Raw genomic sequence first — 12,035 nt, forward strand, 5'->3', positions numbered from 1 at the left:
ATTTCATAATCCCTTTATCAGAGGAGATCCAGAGCTGAGGTACTCCCCTTGGCTCCATGTATTTACTTTGCTAGACCTCCTGACACTAAGGAGCAATTTACCATGGCCAATCAACCTAACCTGCACAGCTTTGGACTGTGGGAGGAAACTGGAGCACTGGGAGGAAACCCATGCAAACACGGGGAGAATGTGCAAACTCCACATAGACCGTGACCCAAGCCGGGAATTGAACCAGGATCCCTGGCGCTGTGAGGCAGTAGTGCTAATCATTGTGCCACTGTGCTGCCCAATCAGTCAGAAATACAAACTGAACAGGCTGGAGGGCCTGTCCCAGTGCAAAGTGCCCTCTGCCATCACCTTGTATCTTCCATTCAGGATCGGTAGAAGACCTGGTTACCTAAAGTGCCGCATTAATGAGGGGAGGAGTTCCTCAAATTACGACAAGCAGCAAGAAAGGCAAAATGAGTTTAGGAAGCTTGATTTAATGTTTTGAGAGGAATCGTGAACACAATCTGAGAAATACATGTATAATCTTACTGGAAATAACAACTGCATGGAAATCCTGATCGCATTTTTGCTAAACACAGCAACAAGAGAACTGATGGACATGGATCTGACTGCCCAGGCAAAACTCATTGAAAGGAACCAACTGGCTAAAAACCAGGCTTGTTGTATCATGGACATTCTGTGCTGCCATATTACCAGCCAGGCCAGTTATCCCCCCTCCCCCTAGTCTTTATATTCATTTTATAGGAGAACCATTGAAACAACAATTATTTTTTCCATTTCTCTTTGGACACTTGCTACAATGTAAACGATATCAAAATTACCACTGTGCCAGTCACTGCCAGAGCAGGAGATGAAGGAGAGATCCTTCATCTCTCACCAAATGTTTTGGCAGGAAGATGGCACCCATTTCAATGATAGATTACCAAGGCTTTCTTTCCTCATGTAGCTGGGATTAAGAGCTCACTGTGAGCTTTTGCAGTATGATTGCTGGCAGTGTGTCTTTTATAGGGAGCATTTGTTGTTAACACAAAAACCAAGGCAAAGTTGGTACAACAGGACAGCTCTGCCCCTATTAAGGGCTGTTCAGTGGGAAAGCTGATACGCAATGTGTTCATGATTTTGGTTTTGCTCTCAATGGAAATTGAAGGCTCCAGATTTGTAAATGGAGCAGTTTTGTATTCCTTGATTATATGTTAGCCTTCATTGACAATATAATATTAGCTTTCAATTTTGTGGTCAGTGGACCTTGCTGTACACCGCCTGATGGGGTGACGCAACACGGCTCAAGTTGTAGTCTCTTTTAAATGAGGCTGAAAATTGGGAAGCTTAGGGAAGCCTACGAGTCACGAGCAAGCTGGCAAATAGAATCATAGAATCCTACAGTGCAGAAGGAGGCCATTTGGCCCATTGAGTCTGCACTGGCCACAATCCCACCCAGGCCCCATCCCCATAATCCCATACATTTATCCTAGCTAATCCCCTTGACACTAAGGGGCAATTTAGCATGGCCAATCCATCTGATCCACACACCTTTCGACTGTGGGAGGAAATCTAAGCACCCAGAGGAAACCCACACAGTGACAGTGTTCTGTGGCTGGAGTTGAACCCGAGTCCCTGGCACTGTAAGGCAGCAGTACTAACCACTGTGCCTCTGTGCTGCCCACGGTGAAGGTGATGTTCGAAAAAGAAAAAAATAATGTGAAACCTTGTTTAAATTCAAGGAGAAAGTGGCAGCGAAGTGAATGCAGACTTTGCTTTGGCCCAGCTCTTTGGCCTTTCTACCTTGCCCTGAGTCTGTGTGTGTTTTGTTCCCTCTACTTCACTTTTTTTGCTTAATTGGCCTTATTTTCTCAGTGCCTTATCATCTCACTGTCTCACTAGCTTTCATCCACTTTTACTTACAGCCTTGCTCACCAAACTTGCTGCTTTGAGATTGCATTCAGTTTACCTCTTTTGTTCTGTTTCTGTGCCTCCCTTTCTCTCATGTTTCTATCAATTGCTCTGCGCTTCAGTATCTTTCTTTCTCACTCTCTATATATGTTTGCCTTATCACAGCATATCTCTGACTCACTTTATATATCTGTGTGTCTGTCCCTATCTTTTTCCCTCTCTGTCTGCGCCTCTTGTTATGCCTCCGTCCTCTTTCTGTCACTGTCTCTTGTTTCTATGCCTCCTTCATTTGTTTGTCTGCCCACTAATTTTCTCTTGCTCTCCATTTATTTCCCCCATCCCCCTTGTCCTGTCTCTCCACCTCCTCCTTGTGCCTTGCTCTCGTGTCTGTTTCGGAGCTTGCTCTCATTCATGTTTGCTTCCCTCTCTTGTTTCTCGCTGGGCAGATGCAGTGACTAAAAGCTTGAACTCGGGAAAGGAGAAAGGAAAGAAATTAGTCCCAGTGTTGTGTCAGACATAACACTGTTGTTTTCAGTGTAATAACGTTTCGAGTTACCCAGTGTTTGGCTTTGACTATTTATTACCAGAGTTTGGATATTTCTGTAATTAATCCAACTGTCCCAGCAGCCGCAGTGAGAACTCAGAGGGAATATCGGGTTTCCCATGCCAGCAGTTGCTCATGAAGTGCAAAACAAGCCCCAGTACGTTTGCTGTTTCAGTCTGTGGTTCCTATTCTATTGCTGATACAATCATTAGCTTTGCAAAAGCAGGCCTTTTTTTTGTTGAAGCTTTAAGGCTGTCTAGCTAGATTTTTGGAACCGTCGGCTTAACTCTCGGAAGAAATCGGGAATATTCAAAATCTCATCAATTTGCACAACTCCCCCTAAAGAATTCTCACATAAAACAATGGCTTTGATTGCCACTAGTTAAAGCAGCTGGGACAGAAATTTGGCCAGAAGACCTTTTAATTGAATGAATTGCTAGAATTTCAGCTGTGGAATCAGTTTTTCCACCCCCTTCAATAAATCATCATGATATATATCCCCTGTATATATGTGTATATACACAGTAAAATAGCCCACTGCTGTATTATGTCAATTGCACAACGGGATGATTTGGATACCTCAAATCCTTCTTACAAAATGGGTGTGCTGCACACACTTGCCAAAAAGAAAATTGGTATAATCTAAAAGAAATGGAAGTAAAACAAATTTATCTTTACATGGATTGCTCATTCAGAGCTCAGGCATTCGATTATTAGAGATTTTGCTAATACTCTATTCGTGCGTAATAAAGTATTACGTGTCAATCAGCTCCATAGTAATAGTTGGTGTGGACTGGGCGATCTTTCCTTCACTTCAGATTGAGAGCCTGTTAGTGTTAACAAGTCTGGTTGGCCTTCCTCCTAAAGGGTTTAACATGGGACGTCCCGTTTTCAACTACTTAGTCCAGCCATAGAATTTTTACCCACAATCTCCACTATTGTTATAACTGACCAATGAAAGCATTCAAAGAAAATGATAAAAGCACAATTTTTAATTTCCCTTTTTTTAAGCGTGTGTTGCTGGTAGCAGCGTGTCTGGAATGGCCTCCTCTTGCACTGTAGGGATTCTATGATTAATATAGAATTTCTGGTGTAGAATTTCAAGAATGGCAAGTTATTGGTGTTCACCATCCCAGGACTCGGCGCCTAACATGCAGCCACTGACTCTCGAACTCCTACAGCCAATTAAAGGTCACATGGAAGGCAGTCCCGCCTAAGAGAGTTGTTCGCCAACTGGATTGGCCGACAGTGTTCCAACCTGGTCAGGCTCAGGGAATGAGCCAGGTTGGCGGGGGTTGGGGGGGGCAGGAGGGGGGGGTGGGGCTTCAATAATCCAGGGGGAGAGTGGCCCAACTCTGTAGAGGTCTTCAAAGTGGAGCAGCAAACTCCTCCCCGGCCGAGATGGAGCAAAGTTTTAAATATCACTTTCCAGCCCTACCTGCACCCGTCAGCCGGAACATGGAGGCTAGGTGGGATGAGGTCCATTCACCCATTAAGCATGAATGGGTGGACTTCGCCCCAACACTCTGCCTGCCCAAGTGTGAAATTGCACCTGAGCTTGGGTAGAGGGGAATCCCATCTATTCAATTTTATGTCACCCCCTCCTCCCCACCCCTGACACCTCAGGACCCACCTTGGGAGAGCATAAAATTCTGCCCCTGAAAATGCCAGGAAATTGCTGAAGAAATTGTAAACTTGTTTGTTGGTTCAGTGAGTCTGTTTATCGAGTAGCTGAGCATTCCAATCACAAAGGACTCAGACCTGATCCCCATTCTGCTTTGTCTGCTAATCAGACCCAGGGTGGCTGTAGGAGTGCTATATAGACCTCATCCTTCCAGAATCTCCCTCACTTGTCACTATCCCCTCAGGAAGTGTTTGTGTGCAGACATGGAATAAAGGCACAGTTGGATTCACTTGCGAGGCTGAAGATGGCCACAGCCCTTAATGCAGAGACTCACCCTTTACTTACCTAATAGGTGAAGAATAGACACCTAATTGAGGGGGACGCCTAGTGCCCATGAAGTTATATTCCAACGAGGAATCAGCGCCCTCCAAGTGTCGAGGGCGGGGGGAGGAAGAATATTTACCAGCAAAAAGGTGCAAAAGAATGATTCATAAGAGCCCCTCTGTCAACAGTAAGAAATGTACTTCAAAAAAACAGATAATCTTGATTGAGTCAGGGACAAAAAAAAGACAAAAAACACATAGGCATAAAAAGTAAAATTAACAAGGTGAAAGGACAAAACATTAAATTCCGAGGGTAAATAAAGTTCACTGTGATGTCTTTTCCCTCAGTCTTGCATTCTCTTCTAACATTGCTCCTGTTCTGTTCACAGGTTGAGGGAGTCCCACAGGGTCACAATCAAGGTGATTCGAAGGATGCAGTATTTTGTAGCAAAGAAGAAATTTCAGGTGAGTCCTCGATGGCAGGAAAGAAAAAGTGAAAAGAGGTTCCTCATTGTTTCTCTGAGACCATGTTAAAAAAATTGTTTTGGCGCAGGGAATTCTCTTCTGTCATGACTGCAAGCTACGCCCTCTATTCTCTGGACTCCACAATGGGGACGGCCGTCTCATTGAGGAAGGGTAGACTGGAAAGAACTGGGACTGCTGTAATTTAGCCCGGCTGAGTGCAATATATTTCTCTTTCTGCCAGCGACCTTGACTCTTCAACTTCAGCACCTATATCACTTTCCACTAACACATTCCAGTAACTTTTCACCAACTCCAGAGTCGCTTCCACCCTTTGTGTGAAGTTATTTGATTACAAGATAAGAAGGCCGACTAGGCTATTTTTCTCTTGACTTTTTAACTAATGCTTTCCCAGGTTACTACTGTGAATAGCAGGAAGAATTGCCGCATACCCTGTTGCCCTTCACAATTTAATGTTTTGCCCTTTCATCTTGTTAATTTTACTTTTTATGCCTATATGTTTTTTGTCATTTTCTTTGTCCCTTCTCTTCTCTCCTTGCTTCTCCCAGCCAACCCCCAGCTGAGAGGAGGAAAAATAAGCACCCCATTCTCAGAAGCCAGCCAGGTCAGAGGCTGGGAATTCTATGGTGATTAACTCACCTCCTGGCTCCACAAAGCCAAGCCTGTCCACCATCTAGAAGGGACAAGTCAAGAATGTGATGGATTACTTTCCACTTGCCTAGATGAGTGCAGTTCCAACAACACTCAGGAAAATCAACACACCCAGGACAAAGCAGCCTCATTGGCATCTCATCCACCACCTTAAACACTCACTTTCTCCACCACTGATGCACAGTGGCAGCAGTGTGTACTATCTATAAAATGCACTGCAGGATCTCACCTTTCAAACCCACAATCACTACCATGTAGAAGGACAAGGACAGCAGACGCATGGGAACACCAGCATCTATGTGTTCCCACTAAGCTACACACCATCCTGACTTCGAATTGTATCACTGCTCCTTCACTGTTGCCAGGTCAAAGTCCTGAAACTCTCTTCCCAACAGTACTGTGGGAATATTTACACCTCAGGGACTGCAGTGGTTCAAAAAAACAGCTCACCCTCACCTTCTTAAGGGCAATTAGAGGTGAACAAAATCCTGGCCTAGCCGGCAATGCCCACACCCATGAACAAATAAATATAAGAGCAAATTCTGCTTGTGTCGGCACAAGGGAGGTGTTTGATATCCATGATGACCTCACACCACTGCACATGCCCCAATATTGCTACCCTAACTCTTTGCTAAATGCTGAGGCATTTCATCCCCTACTGGTGTTTCCATATGGCAATATGACATGCTCTATTCCTCAGGGGTGAAAGGTGGTTCACATTATCCTTATCACTGTGACACTGCATGCTACATAAAGCCCTAATGTGACCTGGAGTACTGGGAACCGCATATGAATATATATCTCATGCACATGAGTCACATTGCAAGCCAAAAATCTTTAATTGGTTGGTGTAATTCTTAGCACACTTGGGATTGTTCAGTAAATGCTGTTCAATAATGGCATCACATCTAATATTGGACATTATGTTCTGAATTCTGCAAGCTAAAGGGAGGTGCATTTAACATGATCCAACTGTCATTGGCATGTACAACTTACATACATGTGACAGCAGATTTTCCTGGGCTTAGTGGCAGTGATCTGATAGTAGAGAATATCATACATGTTGCTACTCCATGTTCAGCAAAGGTCAAGTACAAATATTATGCCCTTTTTCAGTTAAACGGAAGTATGAGGACAACTGTTCCCTTGCACGTTCCTCATGGCAATGCCTGAATAAATCACTGTCCACTTGCCAACCAATCAGCACCCTTTTCTCATGCAATTTGTTGATCTCTATGAAATTCGCTTCCCTTGTGTCTATCCTGATGAATGCAAGATGAAAAGCTTCAATGTGTAATATTCAAAAGTAAGGAAGTTATGACAAACCTATATAATCACTGGTGCAGCCTCAACTGGAACAATGCATCCGGTTCTGGGCACCGCACCTCAGGAAGCATATTTTAAATTCATTTATGGGATGTGGGCATCGCTGGCTAGACCAGCAATTATTTCCCATCCTTGGTTGCCCTTGAAAAAGTGGTGCTGCACTGCCTTCTTGAACCACTGCGGTCCTTGAGGTATTGGTACACTGACAATGCTGTTAGGGAGCAATTTCCAGGATTTTGTCCTAGCAACAGCGAAAGAAGAGCAACATATTTCAATGTCCAGGTGATGGTGTCCTCAGGTAGCAGCTGCTCTTGTCTTCTAATTGGTGGTAGTCGTGGGTTCGGATGATGCTGCCTAAGGAACCTTGGTGAGTTCCTGCCGTACATCTTTAGATGGTTCCCACGGCTGCCACTGTTCATTGGCGGTGGAGGGATTGAATGTTTATGGAAGGGGTAGCGATTGTAACAGGCTACTTTATCTTGAATGGTGTCACACTTCTTGAGTGTTGTTGGAGCTGCACTCAACCAGGCAAGTGAAGAGTATTTCATTGCATTCCTGACTTGTGCCTTGTAGATGGTGGACAGGCTTTGGCAAGTCAGGAGATGAGTTACATGCCACAGGATTCCTAGCCTTTGACCTGCTCGAGTAGCCACAGTATGTAAATGGCTACTCCAGTTCAGTTTCGGGTCAATTGTAACCCTGTTAAGTGGGAGATTCAGCGATGGTAATGCCAAGGAACAATGGTTAGATCCTCTCTTGTTGGAGATGGTTATTGCCTGCCATTTGTGTAGCATGAATATTATTTACCACTGTCAGCCTGGGTCTGGATATTGTCCAAGTCTTGTTGCATTTGAACATGGACTGCTTCAGTATCTAAGGAGTCACAAATGATACTGAATATTGTGCAATCATCAACAAACATCCTCGCATCTAACCTTATGATGGAAGCAAGGTAATTGATGAAGCAGCTGAAGATGCTTGGGCCTCATACACTTCCCTGAGAAGCTCCTACAGTGACGTCCAGAGAGGTTGCAGGAAAGATTCACAAGAATGATTCCAGGATGAAGAACTTCAGCCAAGTGGATAAATTGGAAAAACTAGAACTCCTCTCCTGGGGCATAAAAGGTTGAGAGGAGATTTGATAGAGGTAATCTGAAGCATGAGGGGTAGATACACAGTAGCTACAGAGAAACTATTCCCGTAGATGGAGAGATCAAGAACAGAGAGCACAGATTTAAACAATGGAGGCATAAAGAAATCCTTTTTCACGCAGAGAATGATTCAGATCTGGAATGTACTGCCTGAGAGGGTGGCAGGGGCAGATTCAGTTATCGCATTCAAAGGGTCATTATCTGAAAAGCAAATATTTGCAGGACTTTTGGGAATAAGCAGGAGTGGCACTCGGCAAATTGCTCTTGCAGAGAGCCAACATGGAGATGATGGGCTGAATAGCCTCCTTCTGTGCTGTAACTAAGCTATGTTCCAGGGAAAGTTATAAAGGGATATGGAGAAAATACGTTGGTTTATGGAGTTTGGTTGCAGACTGGCCATAATGTCATTGAATAGTGAAACAGTCTTGAGGGGCTGCATGGCCTACTCTTCCTCTTATATGTTGTTTTTCAGGAGAGTATATCCCACCCTGCAGCTCATAAGATTCATGATATTGACAGTCTTATGCTTTAGTAGTTGTTTGCTACAAGTGTCAGTTTTGGTGGTCACATGTTAATTGCCACACCTCATTGAATAGTTTAAATTGACCAGAGTACTAAAGTCAGGATTGGAAAGATAGAGAACAAACAATTCCAAAGTAAAAAAAACTTGGAAATCAGTGACCCAGATAGTACAGAATGTGTTACATGGCATAACACCCCTATCATTGTAAAATAGCTATTACTCCAGTTCACCATGACTGAGGTCACAGAAGATTTGCCAATATTAAATGTTTACCATATGTACATACTTCCTGTCAAGTGAGACAAACTTTCTGCAGCACTTTTCTGCATAATATGTTCTGTCAAGTGACTTTCATCACACCTGTCTGTGACAATTAAGTTCAGCGTTTTTTAGGTGTTGCTGAGTGAATCTTTGAAGATTTTTTTAAGATTAGGTGGAGCTTGGCCATGTCAAATTGCCCCTTAGTATCAGGGGGTAAATGCATGGGGTTATGGGGTTATGGGGATAGGGCCTGGTGAGATTGTGGTCGGTGCAGACTCGATGGGCCAAATGACCTCCTGCTGCACTATAGGATTCTATGATTCTATGATTAGGTGATGCTGTTACTTACCTTCCTCTAAGGTCTCATAGCTATGTCTCTGAGATTGAGTCTGCTGTTTGCCTGTTCTCCAGAGCATTCACCTTAAGACTTCAAAACATGGATGCCATACCTGTCTGCCATTATTGTCTGTGACTCACTCTCAGTTCTCACATGCTCCCCACCCTTTTGCGGTAGCCACTTCAATAGTTATGACTTTCCCCCACTGCCAACCAATATAGGACTCCTCCAGAACTATAATGATGTGTAAAGCACAATGGAGCAGTAGTTAGCACGGCTGCCTCACAACGCCAGAGGCCCGGTTCGATTCCCAGCTTGGATCACTGTCTGTGTGGAGTTTGCACATTCTCCCCATGTCTGTATGGGTTTCCTCCAGGTGCTCTGGTTTCCTCCCAATGTGCAGGTGAGTTGGATTATGGGAAGTATGTGGGGCTACAGCAATAGGACAGGGGAGAGGGCCTGGGTAAGGTACCCTGTCAGATAGTCGTGTAGACTTGATGGGCTCAATGGCCTCTTCTGCACTGTAGGGATTCTATGATTCTTTATTATTCTCAAATGATGGAATGGGAAATGAAGCCATTTGGCAAAGAAAAATTAACCGAGCGTTCAGTATCACAGCATTGTTACAGCGCAGAAGGAGGCCATTTGGCCCCTCAAATTTTCACTGACTCTCTAGTTTAGTGCAATTCCTCTGTCTTTTCCCCATATTCCTGCATATTGTACCTATTCAAATAATCATCTAATTCTCTCCTGATTGTCTCGATTGAATTTGCCTTCACCACACCTACCTCTAGACAGTGCATTCTAGACCCAAACCACTCATTGAGTTAAAACATTTTTTCTCAATCACAGTTGCTTCTTTGGCAAATCGCTTTAAATCTGTGCCCTCCTATTTGTGGTTCTTTTAGGAGTGGGAATAGTTACTCCCGATCTACTCTGTCCAGCTCCCTCATAATTTTGAACATTTCTATCAAATCTTCCCTCCAAAGGGAACAGTCCCAACCTGTCCAGTTTCTCTTCATAACTGAAGTTTCTCATCCCTGGAATCATTCTTGTAAACCTCTTTTGCACTCCCTCCAATGCACTGACATTGTTCCAGTAATGTAATGCCCACAATTGTATACAGTACTCCAACTGAGGTCTAACTAGTGTCTTATATAAGTTCAGCATAACCTCCTTGCCCTTGTACTCTATGCCCCTATTAATAAAGCCCAGAATACAGTATGCTTTATTAACTGCTCTCTCTTCAATTGTCCTGTCCACCTTCATTGATCTGTTCACATGTACACCCAAGTCCAGGTTATTTTGTATGGTTTCAAAGTGTTCTTCCTAATGAAATGCATCACCTCACACTTCTCTGCACTGAACTTCATCTGCCACCTATCTGCCCACCCCACCAACTTGCCTTTGTCCTGTTGAAGTTCTACACTGCCCTCTTCATAGTTTACAATACTTCCAAGTTTTGAATCATCTGCAAACTTTGAAATTGTTCCCTGCACCAAGATCTAGATCATTAATATAGATATTAGGAAAGGTTCTAATACTGACCCCAGGGAACTTCACTACAAACTCATCCACCAGCTTGAAAACTATCCATTGACCATTACTTCCTGCTTCCTATTATTCCAAGTTGCTATTGTCCCTTAGCAACACAGGCAGACGTGCATGGTTGGTGACTAACTTAACCAATTCACCAGGACATGCAGCACCATCGGTCTATATCTATGTTATCTATAGCTTGCTATGGTGTTGCTCAGAGTGGGTCAGTGGCTGGAATTTTCGAGCCGTTCAGAACGGTGGGATCCTCTGGTCCCGCCATTGTCAAAAGGGCAGGAAGATCCTGTTGCCAGTCAATGGCGGCTGCCTGTGCCACTGCCAAACATTAACGGGTTGCACGGAAAATCCAGATGAATAGATGTGAAGCTTTTCCACTCCATTGCAGCCAAGAGTTCATCACTTCACTGGCAAAATGAAGGATAGCTTACATCAAGTTTTTGTCTGCACTGTGTGCTGATTTTCTTGGGCTTTCCTCATCTAATGCAAGTGGGTCTATTGTAGGCGAGGGATTAACCTTCTTTGCATTAATTGTTTAGGAGGATTATTCTCAGCTGACAGTCAGGTTTATCCCTTCATGCGTTGGGTGGACTTCCAATGTATAGAAGCTGGCACATGGGCCTTTGCAGGAACCCAGCAGTTACTGAGATAATCTAAAGGTCCCTATGTTAGGTGCGCCCCAAAAACAACATGCTTGTAAATTGGAGCCCAAGCAGTGCGGGTGGCAGGGTAGCACAGTGGTTAGCACTGTTGCCTCACAGCACCAGGGACTCAGTTTTAGTTCCTGGCTTGGGTTGTTGTGTGTGTGGAGTTTGCACATTCTCCCTGTGTCTGCGTGGATTTCCCCTGGGTGCTCTGATTTTCTCCCACAGTCCAAAGATGTGTGGGTTAGGTAGATTGGCCAGGATAAATTGTCCCTTAGTATCAGGGGCACTAGCTAGGGTAAATACACAGAGCTATGGGGATAGGACCTGAATGGGATTGTGGTCAGTGCAGATATGAAGGGCCAAATGGTCTCCTAGACTGTGGGATTCTATGATTCATTGTGGTAATACATGAGAGGCATTCCCTGGGTGCTATTCGATTGCCCTTCCAAAACGATGGAAGACTAACATGCCTTAGTGATGGTTGCTAGGCATTCTTCAACCAGTATTTACTTTGTAATTTACTGTTTTTTGTGGCCAATAAATATTAACCTCTTTAGCCTGCAAACATAACTGCAAAAATAGCACCTCCCATTGCGTCACATGCCTGAACCCTGTGCACTGATCATTCTTACAGCTCTCGTCAGTCAGATTGGCAATAGGTGCTTGAGTGTGAGCATCTTTCAGCTCTGGTTCTGTGCCACTTGTAACCTGA

General features: G+C 44.1%; 1 protein-coding gene across 2 annotated transcripts in view; it reads left to right on the top strand.

Annotated features, from left to right (window-relative positions):
• LOC145343928 (potassium voltage-gated channel subfamily KQT member 1) overlaps positions 1-12,035 on the top strand; it is a 694,268-nt gene that overhangs the window by 475,472 nt on the left and 206,761 nt on the right. For both annotated transcript variants that reach the window (XM_080190468.1, XM_080190469.1), the window contains one exon: positions 4,780-4,855. In XM_080190468.1, coding sequence (XP_080046594.1) covers positions 4,780-4,855 — 76 coding nt within the window. The remainder of the gene's footprint in view (positions 1-4,779; positions 4,856-12,035) is intronic.

This window comes from Carcharhinus amblyrhynchos, chromosome 6, assembly GCF_965287045.1.
Source record: "Carcharhinus amblyrhynchos chromosome 6, sCarAmb.v2.hapA, whole genome shotgun sequence".
NCBI lineage: Eukaryota > Metazoa > Chordata > Chondrichthyes > Carcharhiniformes > Carcharhinidae > Carcharhinus > Carcharhinus amblyrhynchos.